This window comes from Pezoporus flaviventris, unplaced genomic scaffold, assembly GCF_033815535.1.
Source record: "Pezoporus flaviventris isolate CSIRO_AGI_PZ_B2104156 unplaced genomic scaffold, CSIRO_AGI_Pfla_v1 ptg000040l, whole genome shotgun sequence".
Taxonomy (NCBI): domain Eukaryota; kingdom Metazoa; phylum Chordata; class Aves; order Psittaciformes; family Psittacidae; genus Pezoporus; species Pezoporus flaviventris.
In genome coordinates this window covers 2256021-2278136 of record NW_026892588.1, presented here as the reverse complement: position 1 = coordinate 2278136, position 22116 = coordinate 2256021, and the positions used below count along the sequence as shown (strand labels likewise).

Below are 22116 nucleotides of genomic sequence, written 5' to 3'. Positions count from 1 at the left end.
TGTTAAACCTAACAAAGACCTTGTGCCATCCCTGGAGGCATTCCAGGCCAGTCTGGATGTGGTTCTGGACAACCTGATCTAGTTGAAGGTGTCCCTGCTCATTGCAACAGGGTGGAACTAGATGAGCTTTGAGGGTCCCTTCCAGCACAAACTGTTCTATGGTTCTATGATCTCTTCAGAGAGAAAGGGCAACAGTTATCCCAATAACACTGAGGATGTGTCTTCTCTTGATGTTGCAGAGACACTGGGTTTCATTGTTTTGGGTTTGCTGTTTTTCATCCCTCTTGCCTCCCTCCTTCCACTCCTTTCTTTCCTTTAGCAAGTGTGTGTCTGCAAGGGGTGGATTTGATCTGTTTTATCACTGCTGGTTTTGGGTGGTAGAAGGGCTTCATGGAACTCCTTGGTCACAAAGTAGTAGCAGACACTATCCAGGCAGCAGTTAGATGTGGCAATACACCTTGTCAGGGAGGAGATGTTCTTCATAACCTGGAGCATGAAACAGGTAGCTCCAATGCTATCCATTACGAACGTGGCAAGTAACCCAAAGAAGGCTGGGAGAAAACATACTAGAAACACAATCAGGTTTGCATAAATAATGTGAACAGCTTTCTGGATTGATTTCTCCTCTGGTGAACTGGTGTTCAGGCCTCTCTTGAGGCTCCTGATCACTTCTGTGGAGCAAAAAGTCAAGATTGCCAATGGAAGAATAAAAACGAAGAAGATGGAAAGCAGGCTCAGAGCAGCAGGCACGGTGGTATCCTTCTGGAAGCAGAGGGTGGATTGGCTCTGCCAGATCTGTGCAGTGGCACCGACTACCACAGAGACCCACAGAAGACCGCAGAGAAGGGCTGCCTTTGATGGAGACCTGAAGGTCCTGGCTTTCAAGGGGTGTTTTATGGCAATGTATCGGTCAATGGAGACAAATGTAATTACGTAGATACTCACCAACATGTTGATGAAATATGTTGTCTCTATAAACTGGCAGAGTTCGTCTCGGGTTGACTTATTCCAGAGCAAGTAAGCCATGAAAGGCAAGGTGCAGATGACAAAGCAGTCTGCAAAGACTAAGTTGATTACATACACCCTTGTTTGTGTCCACTTCTTTATCTTGCAGAAGAACACCCAGAGGGCAAGGGCATTAAACAGAGCTCCAAACAAGAAAATGACGCTATACAGAGCAAGTTCAGTGAGGCGGACATGGTGATAAAGTTCTAGACTTGTGATGCTGCAGTTGCTGGACACATTCATTGTCCTGTTGTGCGGAAGTTGTGTGATGTTCTGAGACCTGAAACAGCAAAAGACATGGTAACACTTTCCTCCTCCCCCTTAACAGATGCATATCCTATGAAAAAAAGGGTGTTTAAGTAAACATGCATTTTGCCTATCACAAATGTGAATTTGCGTCTACAAAGCTGGCCTTCTCAGTCAGCCTCTAATTGGGATGCATCCTTTGTCAAGCTTTGTTTATGTTTCCTCAGTTTAGGAGTAAATATCTCCAAGTACACTTCCAATAGGACATGGCAGACAGTCTTTATTAAATAGTGGTATCTTGAATGGAGGGGTACAATAGCAGTGAGAAGAAACCCCATAGATAGAGAGGGCATCCTGTGAGAATGGGATTCCTTAAGCCAGGCTGTGCAAATGAGGCAAGATTACCCTTAGCCTGGTTATGAACTAGGCAGGGATTGTAGCAACCAAACCCAAAGCCAGCAAAACCCAAGAGCAAAAGCTCTTGTACCAGGTCTCCTGGCTTGGGAGACAGAAGAGTGGTGTGAAGGCCTGCAAGAGCATAGCAGATGTCACTTGGGGGATGTGCTCCTGCTCTGGCTCTAACTGGGCAGGTTTCTGAGCCTTTGGGCTGCCTCGCAAACCTGGAGCTCCTGCTCAAAGCTGAGGAAGAGAGATGAATCTGAGTTCCTGCACCCCAAAGGCATGCTTGAAACCCTAAGTGGATGAGTGAGGCATGGAGCTGTCCACTCCTTGGGAGGGCAACGGGGGGTGCAAGAATTAACCTGATTTTAAGCCCATGCATTCCAGGAGAGAGTTCAGTTCTGTGGATGTAAAGTAGACAGATACACCTGAAAGAGGGAGCACCAGTGCAGAACAAGGAACTTGCCTTTAAGGGCTGCATGAGATGGCTCCTGCTCAAGGCAGGAATCTGGCCACCCTGGGAAGTCCATGAGATTTAAGTAGTAGCTACTGAGTCTGTGTAACACTGGCTGCAGGATGTTCTGCAAGAAAATTGGTTATGTGAAAAGTGTGAGCTCATGGGCTGATAAAAATCAGCTTTTATCAGACCCCATCCTGTGCACAGTGGCTGTTTGTGGCCTGCAGAAGGAAGAATTCTCTGAACCGGTGATTCTGTGTATGCGTCACTGAATTTCTGCTTGCATCTAAATGCACTTTGGAAAGAATTTAACCTTTAAATTTGAAATGTGTTTTTTGCCATTCTAACAGGAGACTGAAGTAGTGGAACCCTACAGCTTTCAGGGATTTAGGAAGGAACACCATGACTGGACAGGCCTGTTTAAGCAGTTATTTGCCTCTGCAAGCAACTCAAACCTCCTTGTGGTCAGTTGGTGAGAGCACTGCCTGCAAAATCAGACTTCAGTGACTGACAAACACACAAATAACTCAATTTATGGGGGATATATGAGTGTCTTGGGCACTCACAGGCACTAACGTGACTCCTGCATAAAACTCTCTCCATTTCTTATGCGCTCAGCTCTGGGATTCCCAATAGAGGCTTGCTGCTCGCTGCTGTACCCTGGAAGGAAGCTGTTGGCTGTCACCTGAGGAAAAGCTCTCTGAATTACAGTAAGTAGCAGTAGGGAGATACCTTACATTGAGGGCTGAAGCTGCCACATTGTTATGCTCGTTAACTGCATGAGGCAGATGTCTTTGCTGACATGGCTGATGCTCTGGCTGCTTTCATCAGCCCTGGTCTGCAATGCCAGAACAGCCTCGGTGCTCAAGTACAAGACAGGCAAACCATGCTGGTGTGCTCTGCTGCATGAAAGGGCTGTGGCTGACACCCTCAGAGTTGGTGATATGCCCCAAATGCAGTTCCCAGCATCAGGACTCAGAAGCGCTTCAAGCAGATCAGAGACTGGTGGGAGGAGGGAGGAAATGAAGAGAGTTTTAAAGTCAGCTGTGTAGCACAAATGGGGTATGGTTGAGCACAAAATACCTTTACAAAGATGCAGTTTGATAAGCTAACATATCCTGTGCTGCTGAAAATGTTTACAGTGGGGTAGATCAGGTGGCTGCAGCATCAGAGGAGCTAGGCAGCAGCATGCAGCTGTGAGAAAAGGATGGAGATGGCTTTAAAACAGCATCTTGCTGCTGCTGGAGGACCAGGAACAGGCTGGGGCTCAAAGGACAAAGTCACCAGTACTGTTGTGTGTGTCCTGCTTTCCCCCCACCATAGACTGGGGAGAACTGGGCAGTAGCCATCCTCCGCCATGGAAGGCCAGGGTGGGTTTGTTTCCTCCAGCAACTCAACAAGTATCAGGCTTCTTCCAGACCCTTAGCAGAGCTTGGAGGAAGAGAAGCAAGGCAGAGGCTGAAGGCACTGCGGGTGCCACAGCAGCACTGTGGTGGCAAACATCCAGTTTTCCCAGCAGGATGCCTGTGGAGAAGCAGATGCACCAGACCCCTTGTGTGTAAAATCCTCTTCCTTCCTTGTGCAGGGAGCTCGGAAGTGAGCAGGTACTGGAGGGGTGAAGGGTGACTGTGGTGGATGAAATGATTAAGGACAGCACAGGAGCTGTGGTGGGTGAGGGAAGGGACCTGAATTGAGCAGAGGGAGAAGAAGGAAATGGGGTGGGAAGCATGGTGTACAGCATGGCACCTTCTGCGTCAACTGCCTTCAAACCTGTCACATCTGTGGCAACATCCCTGGTTTTCCCTCTCAAAGGGATGTGTAACTGCCAGCAAATATGTAATATGTATGCTGCACAAGTATGAGACTGGACTTAGGCAGGACAGTACCTCAAAGGGGTGTTAATGTAACTATGGGCACTGCTGGCCAGACCCTGGGCAGCAAGCTGACCTGGGAGGGAAGTGAAGAAGCACAGCAAGAAAGAGTGAGTGGACACACTGCCTCTGGGGTAGAAGAGCTCTATGGGAGAGCCACAGCACTCAGGTGAGGAGCTTTTCCTCTGTTTCCAAACAGCATAAAGAAATCTGGAAACTGCCTGCTCTGACCTTGCTGCTGTTGGTCACAGCTCTCAAACACAATGATCTAAGGCACAGCACTTTGTTCTTTTCTTTGTTCAAAACTTGTGTTCTTTCAGGCTCATCTGTCACTGCATCTCTTGAAAGCAGTAATGTCATCACCCTAAGCACAGAACTGCTTTGAAAGACCCTTGGAGTGGATGCAAGGGTTCACTTGGTCAAAAAAAAGGAAGTTTTCTGAATCAGTTGTTTCCCATGTTAGGATGAATTTAGCTTCCAGTTCCCAGCTCCTGTTAGGAAATAATGTGCTGTGATCTTCCAGGTAAAGTGCCCAGAGAATACCCTGGAGTAAGAACAGAAACCGAAAGAGATGACAACCTACTGCACGGATGTCTGCCCACCAGAAACCAGGTACCTGATGCTCCTCTGCCTCCCTCCAGCCACAGCAGGACCCTGAGCAGCAGTTCACAGAGAGCAAGAGAGAATGAATCCCAAGTGCTATTACCTGTAGGTTTAGGGCCGCAGAATCAGCAGCGGGTGTCAGCAGAGGCAGGACACGTGGGGGCTGTGCAGCCACGCGTCCCAGCCAGGAGGAGCGGGGCCAGCGCGTGGGGCTGCAGGATGGGCACAGGCTACATGTGCAGGGCTGGTGCTCAGCACCAACAGCTCGTTGGTACTTAAGGGTTTCTCTGGCACCTCCTCCTCCTGCACAGGAGATTTTATTCCGGTTTGGTCTTGAATGTCAATCTGCTGGCTAAATAAATGGTGGCAGAACTTTCCACTGAGGTCAGGCATCTCATCACTCAGCACTTCCTAAACTGGTGTGTTTGGTGGCTAGCAGTGGTGCTCAGCAGCTGTGCTGAAACCTAAGCTAAGCAAGCTGGAAGATGTGATATCTGGTATTAGACCATCCCGTGCAGGGCCCTCCAGCTGAGTGCTGGTTGGGTTGTGCTTGCGCGGCGCTGGGCAGGGAGGTGGGCGCACCAAGCACCTTGGCACAGAGTGTAGACTCTCTCTAGGCTGAACAAAATCTCCTCAACCCTCCTCAACCCTCTGCTGCACCAAAATGGCCTCTTGAGATGGGTTGGGTGCCCAGGGCAGGGATGGAGCTGGAGATGGCCACGATGGGGGCCAGTGGCAGGGCTGCAGCCTGCACTCCTCTTTGAGCACAGGCTTCAGACTGGCAACTGAACCAAGGCCTTGGCATCTCACATGGGTGGCAAAGAGCCTCACTTCTTGTACTCTGCATTGGCAGAAATAGAGGGGGTAAAGGAGAGCTGTAGGCCCTGAAGGGCTTGGTGGTGTGCTATTTAATTGGTACTGAAGATCAACGTGCAACACAGCTGGTGGGGAATTGTCTTGCTGCTTATTTACTCTTAGTACCTCACCAGCTGAAACACTTAATTGCAGTGATGTTAATGGTGGCTGGCTGCTCATAAAATAAGAGGATGGGTGTTCTGGCTATGTGAGCTGTTAGAGGAGAGAAGCTGCTGGCTAGAGCTCGATGGTGAGAGCATGCAGGTACTGGTGTGGTGAGTGAAGGATAGCAGGATGCAGACAGGTCCCAAGTGTCCAGGTACCCAGTGGCATCAGGCAGAAGTGCTGCAACACAGCTGGCCAGGAAGGCTGTACAGAGGAGAGGACCCGAGTGCGAGCAACCCATCAATTCCTCATCCAGTGAGTGGTCCGTCTGTCAGGTCCATGCCTCTCCAATCTAGATGTTGTGTGGGACAGTGTCAGGTACCATGCGTGTGGGACAAGTGTGGGTGGGTGACATCAGTTGCTCTTTCCTTACCCAGCCATGCTCTAACCATTGTTATCGGTGTAATCAGTGAGTAAGGTGGGAGCTACATCAAATGTCTCTGCACCACATGCTGATAAGCCCCTCAGATACCATCTGGCATTTGTGAGGTGCTGTGGTAGAGGAAGGCAGGGAAGTGTGTTTATGTGAAACACTGAAGTAGCTGTTTGGCTTGCAGCATGGAAGATGGATGGAGGGTCACTGTGGGTGTTTAAGGCCAGAAAAGATGTGTGAGGAGAGCGCCAAAGAAAAGCTGTGGGAGCTGTTTGCCTGTGGTAGATGCGACTGTGTATCCCAAAAGAGGCTGATACTGTGAGTTATTTTTGACTGACAGCCCTAGCCTATCATCCTGCCTTGTTCACAGGGTGGTGGAGGTTGGAAGGGACTTCTTGATGTTTACTCTAGCTCCTTGCTCAGACTCTTATGCCTTGTCCACTCTGGTTTTGAACCTCTTCAAGGATATCTCTACAAATTCTCTGGGCAACCTGTTTCAGTGATCACCCTGAGAGCAAACATTTTCTCCTAATGTTTAAATGGACTTTCCTGTCCTGTGTTTCATTTTGTGCCAATGCCTCTCACTGTCTCTGCTGACAATAGCTCCCATCTCCTTCCCAGGGATGGAGGTGAGACTGACTGTCCTGTAGTTGCCTGGCTCTTTCCTGCCTTTCCTGAAGATAGAGGTGACAATTGGCTACGTCAGCAGTGTTAAAGGGAAGAGCACACCATGCGTGCCAGCTCACATGCAGATCTGGCTGTAAAAGAAAAGGCGATGAGCAGCAGTAGAAAATTACTTTGGGCATGGAAAGTAAAAGGAGTCTTTCCTATGGGAGACGTCAACTCCACCTGTATGTCCAAAAAATCTGGTACAGTGTCTGGGATAGGAGCAGTTTCAAATAGGAATGCACTGTGCGCTTGCTGCAGGCCCACTGACAGAAGGGAAGCAGAAGGGCAGGGATGCGCATCTTGCAGGCAAGGCTTTGAACTCTTTCATGGCAAGTGGAGAACAAAAGCCACAGGCAAGTGGGGAAGGGAGCAAATACCTCCCTGGGGCTTTGCGGGTGTGTGTGGGGGAGTGTGTGTGATGCTTTGGGGCAGCAGTGTACTTCAGTGTCTGATGGTGTGGCACAATGGAAAAGATGCAGTGAAACCATCAAAGCACCGTGCTTTCCCTTCCAGGGCAGACGTGGTGATCAGTGTGGTTGTATCTGCAGAGTGTGAGACAACATTGAGATGAGTCACACAAGTGTCAGCTCTGCAGACACCCAGCTATCAGCCCCTGGAGCCAGCCTGCGCCTTCCTGAGAGCCTGCTGCTGCTGGACCAGGCACTATGGAGAGAGGCAGGTGAGCTGTTGCTGGGGCAGAGATGAGGTGAGAGCCTGTCGAGACCCTGTGGAGAAGCTGCTGCACACCCTGTTGCAGGGAGAGTTGTACAGCATTGGGTACTAGGGTGGGAAAAGGTGCAGAATCATGTGCTGCTATAGGGCTGGGTCAGATGTGGGGCAGGAGGATACACACAGATGTAATGCTCTCACAAGAATAGAGTTCCACACTCACAGAGTAGTGGTGGGGGCTAAGTGCGGCTCTTGCCAGGTTGAGGCAGAGCTCCTATGTGGAATATGCTGAGCAATTATGAGGGTGTTTCAAGTCCAGTTTGTGCATGGCATACATGCGCAGTGCTATAGCCCAATGTGTCTCATCTCATCCTTTCTCCTCCTCACAGCTCATCTTGCTGTGCAATTCTACTTATCACTTAAATAGAGACAAATACCTTTGTGTAAGGACACTTCTGTCTCAAGACTGTCAAGTTTGTCTCTAATACCAACATAGAATCCCAGATTGGTTTGGGTTGGAAGGGACCTTAAAGCTCATCCAGCTCCAACCCCTGCCACAGGCAGGGACACCTTCCACTAGAGCAGGTTGCTCCAAGCCTCGTCCAACCTGGCCTTGAACACCGCCAGGGATGGGGCAGCCACAGCTTCTCTTGGCACCTTGTGCCAGTGCCTCAGCACCCTCACAGGGAAGAATTTCTGCCTAATGTCTGATCTCAATCTCCCCTCTGTCAGGTTAAAGCCATTCCCCCTTTTCCTAATCCTACATGCCCTTGTCAGAAGTATCTGTGCTGGCACCTGGAGGATGCTAAACTTGGAGAGATTACATATGTTTGTGTTTTGCTAAAATATAGTACACTAAGCAGGACAAGATGATGTGGTTTTGGTTGTGGTGTGAAACCGGAAACACCTATGTGGGATGCTGCAGTATTTCATGAGACAGCCTGGGTGACCTTCAAAGGTACCACCTTTCCCACGGCGCCGGGTGCTCCAGCCCTTGGAGCATCTCCATGGTTTCCTCTGTCTCACTCGAGCAGCTCCACATCTGTCTTGAGTTGGGGCCCAAGATCTGGCTGCAGGAGTTTGTTTCCTCTTATACTGGCATAAACGCAGAGTGACACTTTAAAAGCTGGACAGATCTAGATTCTCATATAAAAATACCTGGGACCAGTAAATCAGAGCAAAACCATGTCCTCTGCTTGAACAAGGAAGAAATTACTTTGATCAACTTATGTGCTTTATTCAAAAAGATTTTTCCCTTCCGGTCAATTACATTCATTTAATTGAAAACATTTTCACAGGAAATCTCAGCTTGATTTGCTTTCCTGATTTGGGATCATTGCATTGCTTTTTTGCCTAAACAGCAATTGGTATGTTTGAAGCTGCTGTGCTTGGAGCTGGAGTAGCTGAACTGTCTGTTGCAGTTGGGGTTTGAGTAGCTGCTGTACTTGTTGTTGGGGCTGGTGTAGCTGCTGTGCTTGGAGCTCAAGTAGTTGCACTGTCTGTTGCTTTGCCATCAGATCCAGGGATCTTTTTTCTTCATTTTGAAGGTGCTGGACGGTGTTGAACAGGGCTCTGTAAGCATGGGCCAAGCCCCAGCACGTTGCCATGATTTGTCCATCTCTGGTATGACAGGAATGACAACACACCTCATTTAAGTGTTTTACTAACTTGTCTGGATTTTGCACTTGTTCAGTGGTGAAGTTCCAAAGCACTGGAGGGGCTCACTGGCCTAGATACTTGCTCATAGTATCCCACACACCCTGCCACTCATGACTGTCCAGCCTCCGGGATAATCTCTTGGTCCTCTTATATTGTTGTCTAACCCTAGACAAGACCCAAACCTGACTCTGCTTAACCCTTGGGACCAAACAAAATGGTTGTGGGTAAAACACTCTGTATGCATGCCAACATGATGATCCCCATCACAATCAGCAGGCAGGTCTCAAGGGTACCTAAAAACCATGCAAAACCTTCAGCACTCTCAAATGATGCTGTAAAGGGTCTGGTGGGCGAGCAAGCTGGGAAGGCAAGGGAATGTCTCCTTCACAGGTTGACCACCAGAGGAGGGGAAAAAAGATGTGTAATTGCTAAACACTTCTGTTGTATACCCCCCAAAGTATAGAGGTGGTGACCGTGCCAGATCAATTTCATGATCAATGATTCTATTGTATTACAAGTCATTACCATAAAGTACAGTGAAACAAAAACCTTAGCCCAAGGCCCCCAGATGATAAACACTTAACACAGCAAATGTAAGTAAGGTACAACATGCTGAAAATGTGAGATCAAGAGCAACAACTTTGAGAGCCAATAAATCAGCATTGTGACTATTAATCCAAAGCAATGAATGTTTATCACACACTCTCGTCAGATCTGTCGTTATCTCAACCCTTAGTGCCCCACCTTGGGCGCCAGAAAGAACTGTCCTGGTTTAAACTCAGTCAGCCATGCAGCTTGCTCTCTCGCTCCGCCCCTTCCTCCACCCCACTCCTGGAGGGATGGGGAGAAGAATCAAAAGAATGTAACTCCCACAGGCTGAGATAAGAACAGTCCAGTAACTAACGCAAACCACTACTGGTACCACCGATAATAATAACGACAAGGTAAATAACAAGGGAAGAGAATACAACCGCTCACCACCAGGGAGGGAGGGAGGAAGGGAGGAAGGAGGGAGTTAGGGAAGGATGAAGGGAGGGAGGGGGGAGGGAAGGAGCAAGAAAGGAAAGACCTTGTACTGTGTAGACCAGAAATGAGACAAGATGTTTTTGAGTTACTGGCCTGCATTGACCACCTTGTGCAAATTACAGACCCCTTCTACATCCCAAAAGCACATTCCACTCTCACTGCAACAGTGTTACTGGTGGCTTATATTCCACTGTTACATGATATACCTTATAGTATATGCTATATATGATAATGTATCTTATATAATCTACTAATATCTATAATATATCATTACATATTATGCATGTCTTTATCTCATTTATTATGTAATTATTTTTCATATACTAATATCATTTATATAATTATATTAAATATAATTATAAATTTATATTATTATAAAATATAAGCCTCATTATAAGATATAATATCTTAATTAAAATTATAATGTCATTATCTTATTACATTGCTATTTTCTTAAATTATATAATCTTATTATAATATTATAATTAATTTTAATTATAATATAATTACATTATATAATTATTATTATTGTAATTACATATTGTTACATGTATAATATGCATATAATGTTTAATATGTTTATAATACATCAAATCATAATATTAAAAATATTATGTCTTGTATATAATGTCTAAATAATATATTATGACACTTAAGTTTTATATATATTGTCTTTATTATAATATATACATTATATAGTATAATACATATATTATCTTTATACTATATATTATATTATCTAATATTATCCATAATATATCATATAATTAGATATATAATTTTATTATTTCTATTATGTATGATAGGATAATATATAATATCATAATCTCTATAATATGATATTTTAGATTATTATATATGATAGATACTATAATAATATATGATATAATATAATCTATATATTTAAGTACTTATATAATAATTTTATCTATAATACATCATACAATAATATATCACATTTACTATTATATATATTATATAAAATATATATAATATATATTATATATTATTATATATTATTATATTATATTATATCCCTGGAGACATTCAAAACCCGCCTGGACACATTCCTGTGTAACATTATCTAGGTGTTCCTGCTCCGGCAGGGGGATTGGACTAGATGATCTTTCGAGGTCCCTTCCAATCTCTAACATACTGTGATACTGTGATAATTATATATCATAAATAATATATACCATGTAATATATGGTGTGTATATAATATATACCATATTATATATTATAAACCAGCAGGCAAATAGTTTGTGATATGAAGTCCTGCTGGGGCACTGGGGGAGAGGACAGACCGGGGAGGCTCTTTGGAGACGTTTTCCTCTGAAGCCTTGTGGTGGGCCTGAAATTCCTTTGAGACCGTGATTTTTCTACTCCTGTACTGAAAAGAAAACCCAGGCACATTAGAAGGCAACCCTGCAGAACCAGGAGAAAGGAAGATGTCGCCCTTTTAACACTTGGGACAGCAGTGTAGGCATTTTTTCCAGCACTGCATCCTAGGGATCCCTGCATGTCACAGCCCTGCCCTAGCCTTTGGGCCTTGCACCCACCTGCTTGGGCTGCAGGGCAAGGAAGGAGGTCAGTGCCTCCAGCCAGCCAAAGCTCTTCCCTGGTTCCCATTGAGGTTTCTGCAGGGGGAACACCCTCTTTCGGCACCAGGTCCTCTTTCAGGATACTCGCTTTAAGGTCTCGAGCATCAAAGGATTTATTTGTCTTTCTCTGTGTCATTTTGGTGCCTGCTCGCCCTCAGTGCTAAGTTAACCTGTTCTTTCCAGTTTCATACCCATCAATCACTTTTAATTCTCAGGCTCTCTGAGTGACAGTTTCCTCCCCAGACCTCTGAGACCACTGTCTCAGTTCTCCTGGCTCCTTAAGGATGATTGATTGATAGCCTTGTGCTCTCACCCCTTCCACAATGCCCATCTCCTTGTGATGGGGTCTGAAGGCTCAGAGAGGAGGACAGACTTCAGATCTGCACTAAGGAACACCACCAAGAGCATCATTTTGCAGGGACGCTCGAAACACTGCAGCCTGGGAAGCAGAGGGATATTGGCTCCTCCCAGCTTGCTGCGAGAGCCGACCTTGTGCTCGGGGCTGAAGTACTCTTGGTTTCTCTAAGCTCAGTATAACCAAGCAGACCTCGACGTATTTCCTTGCTGGAGTGAGTTACTTCTTCATTCCTCTTCATGACAGTGCTCAGAACGGAGGCATTACGGGAAGCCACAATCATTTCATGTGATATCAGGGGCTATCTAGAGAAAAACCACACAACCAGCAACAGCAAACAAATGTCCTAAATGTTTTCTGCTATACCTGTTGTCATAGAATCAATAGAACGTTGAGGTTGGGAAGACCTTCAAGCTCATCTCGTTCCAAACCCTGCCACAGGCAGGGACACCTTCCCCTAGAGCAGGTTGCTCCGAGCCCCGTCCAACCCAGCCTTGTTATAAACCAGTAAAATGTCAGCTCTTGTCCTTTGCCTCCTTGAAAAAGGGCAGCTCAGCACCCATCGCCCTCCCCACCACGGCACGGTGTGTCCACACACTGCAAACCCTTCCTGATAACTTGAGGGGAAATGCCTGCGAATGAATGGGGCTGCTGGAGGCTTCATTCCTGTCCATGGCTACTGTTGAGCTTCGGTTACAGCCACTCTCGTTTGAGAGCTACTCGCTGCTGGCTAGAAAAGGGCAAACAGACCAAAGCTGCTGCACTCACAGCAGCAACAGGTTTGGAGACAAAGTTCTCTGTAGAGGACCACAAAACACACTTGATGGGGCAACCCTAAGGGGTCCCACAGGAAACGTTCAGGTGCTTATATAACCGGGTCACTGCGCATTCCGCACCTCACTGCAATCCTAACGGCGCTCCCTAATCACTCATATCGGTCACTGCCTACACCGAAAGAGAGAGGTGCCGCAAGTCAGTGCGGGCGTAACTACCGCTCAAACTCACCCAGTCCCATTCGGATACTTTTGTTCTAACAAACAACCCTGCAAGGAGATGATGATGATTTAGAAAGAAGTTTTTTAAAAAACCAAAACTTTGAGAAACAAGAAATACCAACGCAAAATTGAAACGTCGGCAAGAGCGGTCAAGTGCCAAAGTCTGCTCCAAGCCTGCCCATCTATAGCAAAGAGTAGCAATTGCTCACGCAGCAATTACTCGCATAATCATTAGGGAACTCATTAGCTAACAGGCTTTATTTCAGGGAACAAAGATGAGAGATCATCAGGGACTGCAGCAGCAAAGAGATGATACAAAATACATATCGAATGCTCAACCATGAGCAGTCAGAGGAGTGGCTTTTGCAGGAATTTAGGCAAAACCACCTCTTCATTCCCATCATTGGCCAAACCCAAAGGGCAAAGGGCATAAATCCTTGCAGTAATTGGAATGATACGCTCCAGGCATCCAGGACAAGGTAAACTAATGGCGAGAGCTCAGCGTGTGTGTTACAGGCAGACAACCGTGTGCAGCTCTGGGAAGGCAAATGCTGGTGGGCATTATGAATACTGAGCAGGCAGGTAGGCAGTGGAGTGGGCAGCATGTTCTTGTGACACAGAACCCGAGTTTACTTCAAATCAAAACCAGCCAGAGTTTTACTTCTGTGTAATTTCCCTGTCCTTTCCCTGCAGCATTTAATCCTCTGGGATTAACTGCACCATCATTTGCTGACATCAGAAGAGATGGGACAAAAGAGAGCCATGTACAATACAATAATTGCTATTCACATAAACCTTTTTCTAAATGCAGATTGTAGCTCTTCAAATACTGGCAATGGGGCTTATTTTCATTACTATATTTTCAGTGGCTGTAGTAAGTCCAGTAGGAGGATTATTACCTCTCTTATCATTGATAACAGGCAGAAACTCATTTGCCACATTGCCACTGATGGCTTCTGCTACCAGCTTACCATGCTCACAACTGCCCTTTCAACACCTTCACTGCCTATTTCATGGCCCAAAACCACCACTAGCCAAGGGCTCATACAGCACAATCTGTATTTCCACAACAGGACCCAGTACTTAGAGGACACACACAGGTGGGACCCACAAACTGCAGAGTGGGGAAATCCAGTAGGAACTGGCAGGGTCCCTTTCCTGCTGCTTTCCAGGCATTATCAAAGGATTGCTGTAGGAAATGCAGGTTTTGGTACTAGTTGAACAAGAATTTGAACTGAAAGGCACCTTCTCCCAGCTCCTGCTGTTCCCTTAGCATCATCGAATCATAGAATCAATGAGGCTGGAAAAGACCTTTAAGATCATCAAGTCCAACTGTTCCCCAGCACTGCCAAGGCCACCACTAACCCATGTCACTGAGGGCCTTACCTACACACTTCCAGGGATGGTGACTGCAGCACTGCCCTTTGCAGCCTCTTCCAATGCCTGAACACCCTTTGGGGAAGAAATTGTTCCTAATATCCAGTATAAACCTCCCCTGATGCAGCTTGAGACCATTTCCTCTTATCTTGTCAATCCACCTCTGCAGTCATCTGTCACAGAAAGGTTTTGTACCTGCCAAAGCGAGATGGGATGCAAGCTACCCACTGCCTGGCTGACATATCCCAAAAGTGGCTTGAAGTTCAATTCTCATGGGCATCATATGCCCAAATTTCATTTTCAAGCAGCCTTTGTTCAGCCTGGACTCAGGCAACCTGAAAAACACCCGTTTTCTCCAGTGATCCCATTCACAACTTACTAGGAGGGGACCTGTGCCGTCTAGTGTCCATCGGTAAAATAGAGACAAACGTCACCGAATTTAAGAATAAACCTGCCCCTGGCACCCACCTCCAAATACACCACAGCCGCAGCAGCAGAAAAGGCTTTTTGTAGTTGATAGAATGGAAAAGAGAACCGAAGATTCTGTGATTACTGGCCTTGAAGTGTTCAAGGCCAAGCTGGACAGAGCTCGGAACAACCTAATCTATTGGAAGGTGTCCCTGCCCACGGCAGGGGTTGGAACTAGAGGAGCTTTTAGGTTCCTTCCAATTCAAACCATTCTGTGATTCTATAAGTAATGAAGCAGAGAGATAAACCAGCAGGACTGTGGATTTACTTTCTTTTCCTGCCAGCAAAAACTGGTGGGAAATGTTTTTGATGCTTTCAGTGGACACTTTTGCAGCTCCCTCAGTACCCAAATGGCACCCTGCTCCTCACCAGGTACCACCTCTAGCCCAGCTCTGAAGCCTTCTACAATATAAATCTGCATTGTAAAAATTCTATATTTCACTGTCTCTACAGAGCTGGGCTGGTTTTTTGTGAACAAAACTCATTACTGTCTTGACTGTTGCTATTGTAATTACTTTAAGTAGAATTTACCCTTCCTGAAGCGTCCCCAAAGAGCTGACATCAAAATCAGTGCATTTAACATTGCTAATACCTTTCTTCTGCCTTCAAAATCCAAGGCCTGATCCTCAAAGGAACTTCAGCTCCTTGACATGTCCAGCCAGCTGAAAAACCCATAAGCTGCAGACTCTTAGGGATCACACCTAAATAGAATTCTGTGCCATTAAGTTCCCAAGACAAGATGGGAATTTAGGAAAGTCAGTCCCAGTGGGGTGCTATCAGGGGATCACAATAGCCAGGGATGCAGACTGGACCCCCAAAATAACAGCAACAAAGGATGCTCAGTCACAGGTCCTATGCAGGCAGCCCAGTTTTCTGCCTCTGCTAAGTGCAAATCTTTTGCTATCTTTCTACCTTGCCTATATCTCTCATTCCCTTGCTTTCATCTTCTATTTAGTGCAGCAAAGGGACTTGGCATCTCATTTTGCAGCAGCAAGTTTGTGGATTTGGTCACCCTGGAACTTGGCTGGAATGGCACAGCTATTGCTGGTTTCTCCTCTAAAAAAAAATGGATTGGAATTTCCTAGAAACAAATGAGAGATCTCAAGAGATGTTTTTAATGGACTTATTTTTCAGAATACAATTTCACATCCAGTGTATTTCACATCTGATTGATATATTCTCCTGTTGGGTTTTGTTTTAGTAGAGAGGAAAATTCCACTTAAAATGAAATGGGCTGTTGAAAAGCAATTTTATACCAGCAAAATGATTGTTTGCTACATTTTCGGTAAATGGTCTGAAAGGTCTTAAGCCAGTGGAAACAACCTTTTGGCTTTGATACCACTTGAGGCTGCAGCCTCTTTTCATCTCCAATCAAAGTTCCCTCTAAGAAACACACTGGTCCTGAATTTCACTTGTATTAGTAATTATTTTACTTCTATCTTATTCATAACTATACTGCAGTTTCCCTGCAGGCCATGAATGTTAACCAGTGTTTTGTAGCATCCAACAGCCAGCCACAAGTGAACTCTGCCATATTCTGCTTCTACTACCTGCTGTAACCAAGTTACATTCTTTCTTGGCCTTCAGAAATGCTGATGAGAAGACAACAGCACTCAGCTGGATCCTCTGTCCATCCTTAACCCAACTTACCCTTGGCATTGCAGAGGGAAGGGAAGAAGCTGCTAGATTTCCCTAAGCCCAGAGTTTTGCTTTCTTAAACAAATGACTTGAAAGGTCATTACAAGCAGAGATACTCGGAACTACCTCCTCTGCATAATAAACAGCCCATAAACGAGAAAAAAGTACTAATCCTTCATAGCAACCAAGCTGCAGGAAATTAAGACAATTTCCCTTTTAGTTGCAAACATAAGGAAACATCACCTTACGAGTAAAGCAGTGTGATTTTTTCCCCTCCCAATTCTATCATTTCCTTGAAAAATTAATCTGAAGTCCTGCCTCTGAATTACTGACCAGCATTCACCCTAGTAGATCGGTGCATGGGCTCAATACTCTGCTTCTCCATGCAGGCTCCTGCCCTGGGTTAAGTTACATCAGTATAAAGCTGCCTCAAGTGCAGCAACACTCAATACTTTTCAGCAGGTACCTCAAACTCAGCAGCGAAGTGTTTGAGCCTTTGCAGTTAGGAAAGCCAACTTTCTTCAGCACTTTCAGCCTGCAGGACAGCAGGGAGCTGCATCATCCATCCTTCTTCCTACTGCAGTCACGAGCAAACACATTTTCCTCCTTCACTGGCTCTTCATTATAGCATTTTGTGTACCACAGGGCTGCAGCTCACATCCCTTGTTGTGCTACCCACCAGGCAGCTTTTCTGTCAGTCCTATTCTCTGCCCCATCACTGCCCTGGGTTTCACCCCATAACCATGTAACCTGCATGGACAGTGTGCTGTGGGAAAGAGAAGGGACAAATCTGCCTCAGAACTAAGTCATTTTATCACCAGGGAAGACAGAAATTAAGAAGGAGGCTCAGCAACAAGCAAACCCCACCTATCTCTTCCTACAGAAGCTCCCCTTGCAAAGGTCCTTCAAGCACTGGTTAAATTCCCATGTCAGCAGGACGAGTGCAAACTACCTCTCATTGGCAGAGAGCACCCTCTCACACATCAATCCTCAGTCTAACGGCTGGCCTTCTAGGCTTGGCAGAGAAAAACATCACAAGAATTCAAGTTGGGTAGCAAGACTCACTGCTTCACCCTTACAAGAGGACTGAGCAAACTCCCCTACTCCAACAGTAAGCCTGCACCCAAAGGGGCTCCCACTTGCTCTTTGTGCTCAGACAACTATGGGTAGACCCACAGGGGACTGAAAGGAGAACAAACCAACCAGTAACCTGGAGTGTGCAGCAGTTTCAAGCCTAATGCAGCCCTATCCCATACACCATGGTTTTTCCACAATAGCAACCAGGTTTCACTCCAAGCGACCAAATACTATACCCAAGTGTCCTGGAAGACACAACAGACATCACCGCATCACCACCAATCTGGATTCACAGAGAGGGCTCCATCTGCCCTATTAAAAGAGGTTTAGTTCTGCAAACAGTCCACAGAGTGGAGCCCAAGAGACTTCTCTGAGCCATCCTGCAATTGCAAAGGTCCCGCTTAAAAGTGCACATCAGCGTAGAGCTGCCACAGAAGTATACTCTGAGTGCTACCAGATACACTAGCACTAATCCAGTTAATTTGCTCATACCCATCTTGGAGCACAGCTATTGCCTGTGCTCTTTGAGAGACCAGTGCAGTGTGTCCAGCTCCCCTGGAAGGGAAGGCACCAGGACACCCTTTCTCTTGGCTGGCAGCAGACACCAGATCTGGGCTTTGCTGTGGACCCTGCCCACCTGGAGACCCCAAGGGCACTCTGAACAGTCTTGGGTGAACGTATCCTAAGGCTCCTATTCTCCTAATGTTTGATTTTGTATGTAGAAGTCACGTAATGTTCGAGAAGCCTCCACTCTCAATGAGAAGAGCACACTATCATCACAGTCGTTACTGACTAAAGCAGCAAAGAAAGATGCACACTGAGGGTAACTGAACCCCTGTGAACATAAGTAGTGCTGAGGTATTTTAACATTGATTCTCCCTGCAGATTAATAACTCCAAAGAACATGCTTCCTTCCAACCACAAACATTTTCTGCTTTATGCAGCTAAGTGCCTCAAAGCATACCCACTGTGTTGCACAGAACTCAGTACAAGAAGGACAAGGCAATGCTTAGAATCCAGAAACCTCCCAGCAGCGCTGCACCATGCCCACACTTGGTACTTGAGCTTTTGCAAACAACCACCAAGATGAATTTATTATCTTAATATTTAAAATTAATAATTAACCATTTTTAGTGATCACAAGACCTCTCCTTTCAGCTACAAAGCCCTCTGTTTATAAAGGCAAGTGAGGAACTGAATTTAAACATTAATCTTAAATCATGTGGTCCCCCCTTGTGAGGACAGAGGCGAGTGTGAGAGGATGCTATGAGAACTTGAGGAGCACATTCAAGCCACAGCACAAGGCCCTTGCTATTACTCATCTGGCACCTTCCAAGCCCTCTCAGAGACGAGAACAATTACTATAGCAGAGGGGAAAGACATCAGCACAGCAGAGGGAAATGGATTTCTTCTCTCCCCTCTTGCCTCCCTGTACTGTTTGGCAGAGGTCGGTGTTAATATTGGAAACCGCAGCTTCCAGAAAGCAATCAGTAACAGTGAGGCCTGGTCCCTCTGCCCCTGCAATGAAGGTCCCTGCAGGGGCTATGCGATCCCCTTCCAATGGGACACAACCCAAGATCACCTTCATCTGGTTACGAAAAGCTTTAAGTGCTTTTGGTCACATTTCCACACAATCATTCTTGCTAATACACTTACCATGGGAGATGGTTTTAATAGTTCTAAGATGACAAAGGGGAGATCTAGATTAGACATTAGGAAGAAGCTCTTTACTATAAGGGTGCTGAGGCCCTGGCACAGGTTTCCCAGAGAAGCTGTGGCTGCCCCATCCCTGGCAGTGCTCAAGACCAAGTTGGATGGGGCTTGGAGCAAAATAAATCACTTCTGTGGACTTTTTTCAAGCTTCAGTAACACTAAAGGATTGGTGTCATTGAAGTCTTCTTTACATTTTCATGTACCCTTAGGAGAAAGAGTTCCATCTCTTTGCTGCGTAATTCATAGACATTTTTATTTGAATCTCTGCTTGGACAAAAAGTGGGCAGAGGGGCAGTATAGGTTGAACCCAAAACCTTGAGTAGGAAAAGCAGAGCACCTCCTAACTGAATCCAAACATGAGGCTCAGCTCCCTCTTTCTTGCAAAAGAAGGATGGAATTCAGGTTGCAGTTAATTAGCTGTTGGAGGCAAAAGCAATTCCTTACAGATGTTTTATTCCTCCCTGTGTGTAAGGTGTTCCATTACCCATAAAATTGCACTTAGTCCCAGGCAAGAAACCAGATGCCAAGAATGCTGTAGTCATGGAAGAAATGTGCAGTTGCTACTGTAAGACTCCACAGCCCTCCATGCACCACTTGCAGACACGCGTGCTTCCTCCCTGGAAATCCTGAGGAAGGTTTCCCAACCTCAGGAATAATTGCATTTGTGCTCCTGAAACTAACACCAGTTATTGGATATCAGTTCCTGTCTCTGCTCCCCACTGCTGGTTCGGCTTTGCTTGGGCTGCAGCAGGAGACAGAAGAGCCTCCCAGTTTCACCAAAGGCAGATTTGGGATACAGATATAAAGTTATGCAGATATAGAAATCTCAGAGGGGCTTAGCAATCATCCTCTTGCACATAGGGAAGACCTGGACCCTAACAAACCCAGCCAACAGGGACCTTGCTTAATTAGCATTGCACAAGGGCATTAGACAAGGTTTGTCTTGGACTCAGATGAAAGAATTTGGGTTTTGCCACCCGGACAATGATACTTCTAAGCCTCAGCATATCCTAATTTACTAGGTCTAGACCAGGTCAGCAGCACACAAGGAAACTCACGAAGCAGAAGTTTGTATGTGACAAACCAACATCATCGCTGCATTTTTGTCTCAAGTCATTTTAAGCTCTGTCTCCAGCTGTGCTCTTCCCCACCTCTCCCTGTGCTCTGCTGCAGTCTGACCTCCTGGGCTCAAGACTGTTACACTGGGGTAAAGAACCTGCTTTGTAGAACAAAAGCACCAGATCTGCCAGGAGAAAGCTGTGCTGCTCTCATGGACGAGCCTTAAACCAGAATGGATCACAGAGTTGGCAACTTGCTTTTCCCACTCTTGTTTCCATGACAAGGCACGGAATGCACGGGGGTTTTAAGGAAGCCTAAGCTCTGAATCAAGGATTAATGAAAACATTTCTGTTCTGAATACAGAGAACGTGTTCCTGGGTTTATGACTGCAGTGAGAAGCTTTTAAGCCTAACTCTAACAGTCATTTTAGGAGGGATACAAAAATCTTCCTTAAAATCTCACTTGATCTTGCAGCATTTCTGGACGGGAGCATCAGCCGTGCATGTTCCTTGATCAACATCAGTATTTCCTCTCCTATCCCAACTTTTCTATTATTAGGAGAGACCACGAACTACTGTTACACAGCCACTGCATCACTGCCCACTGTTCCAGAGCTTCAAGGGAGTTCTCATTAAGCCCCAGCAACAGCTCCCAAGGCCAGCTCCTTGCTGTAAGCACCCACTTGACTTACTGTTCCAAGCTGTCCACTTCTCTTTGTCCAGCCTTTGCCAAGCGAGCCCATGCTTGCAGAGGGAGGATACTCTTGTACCACGAGGTCTTAGAGGCTCTGAAGCTCCTATCCCCACCCACCAGGCTCCCCTGGCAACCTGCCTTGTGCACAGCATCCACCTCAGGTCAATTTAAGCACCTTTCCCAGGTGAATTGTGTGTGTACCCAGAGATGTCCTGACCTGAGTTTTGAACATCAACCAAGGGCAGAGAGCACAGTAACACTTGGAAGGGTTAAGAGCTTCCCCTGAAGCACACTGCAAACCCACTACCTGCATTTATCAATGGCAGCAAGCAATAAGCACAGGTTTAAGCAGAGGTCAGTGCGGACGCAGCAAATCCCTGGTTGCTATCGCTGACACAGACTGTGCAGGAGTAACAGCGTCATCGTGCTGCGGGGAAGGTGACAGGCGCTTTCAGCAGTGGAAATGGAAATTGTTCAGCAGCATCCAGGACCCGCGAGCACAGCTGAGGGTACCCGCGGCTGCTGGGAGGTTTGGGCACAAAGCTCTCACTGCGGTTAATTCCTAAGTCCCCAGGGATGATCTGGGAATCTCAGCTGAGTGCCTGCTTCCTCCTGGGCTTTGTTCTGTGGAGCCACCACAGTCCTGATTGCTCGGAGAGGTGACAAGGACACTCACGGGATGAGGAGGATGATCCCAGATAAAAGTGGGATAAAGGGAGGAAGAGGCAAGAAACCACTCAGCCAAACTGGGTATGTGATGGCCTGAGCATGCCAGCCCAGGGCTTCTGTGAGCAAAGCTGCTCTAAAATGGGCAGCACAGACAGCCCTGAGCCATGGCAGCAGCCAAACTGCCTTCAGACACCACTGCTTGTTCACCAAGAAATAACAGTGCCTCTGAGTTGAGAGATCAGACATACCCGGTTAGACTCTGCCCTGGTGAATTCAGAGCTGCAGTTACTTGAATACACACTGGAGAACCAGATTATAACCTAATAAAGTTGCAGTTAAATTGCACTGCCTTTACATTAAAGGTCAATCCAATTTCTTCTAAAGTGGACCTCAGACTTCCTGATGGGCCCTGCACATCATAGAATCATACATAGAATCATGTATGATGGGGCAGTCACAGCTTCCATGCCCT

General features: G+C 46.3%; 1 protein-coding gene and 1 long non-coding RNA gene across 2 annotated transcripts; one reads left to right on the top strand and one right to left on the bottom strand.

The window, feature by feature from the left end:
- Positions 1-274: 274 nt before the first annotated feature.
- LOC133275456 (G-protein coupled receptor 35-like) lies at positions 275-1301 on the bottom strand. The gene has a single exon (XM_061465421.1). It carries the CDS (start codon positions 1246-1248, stop codon positions 316-318), a length of 933 nt encoding a protein of 310 aa, XP_061321405.1. The 5' UTR covers positions 1249-1301; the 3' UTR covers positions 275-315.
- Positions 1302-3238: 1937 nt separating this feature from the next.
- Positions 3239-4466, top strand: LOC133275397 (uncharacterized). The gene is made up of 3 exons (XR_009745492.1): positions 3239-3477; positions 3627-3711; positions 4299-4466. It is a non-coding gene; the product is annotated as an uncharacterized LOC133275397 (long non-coding RNA).
- Positions 4467-22116: the final 17650 nt, after the last annotated feature.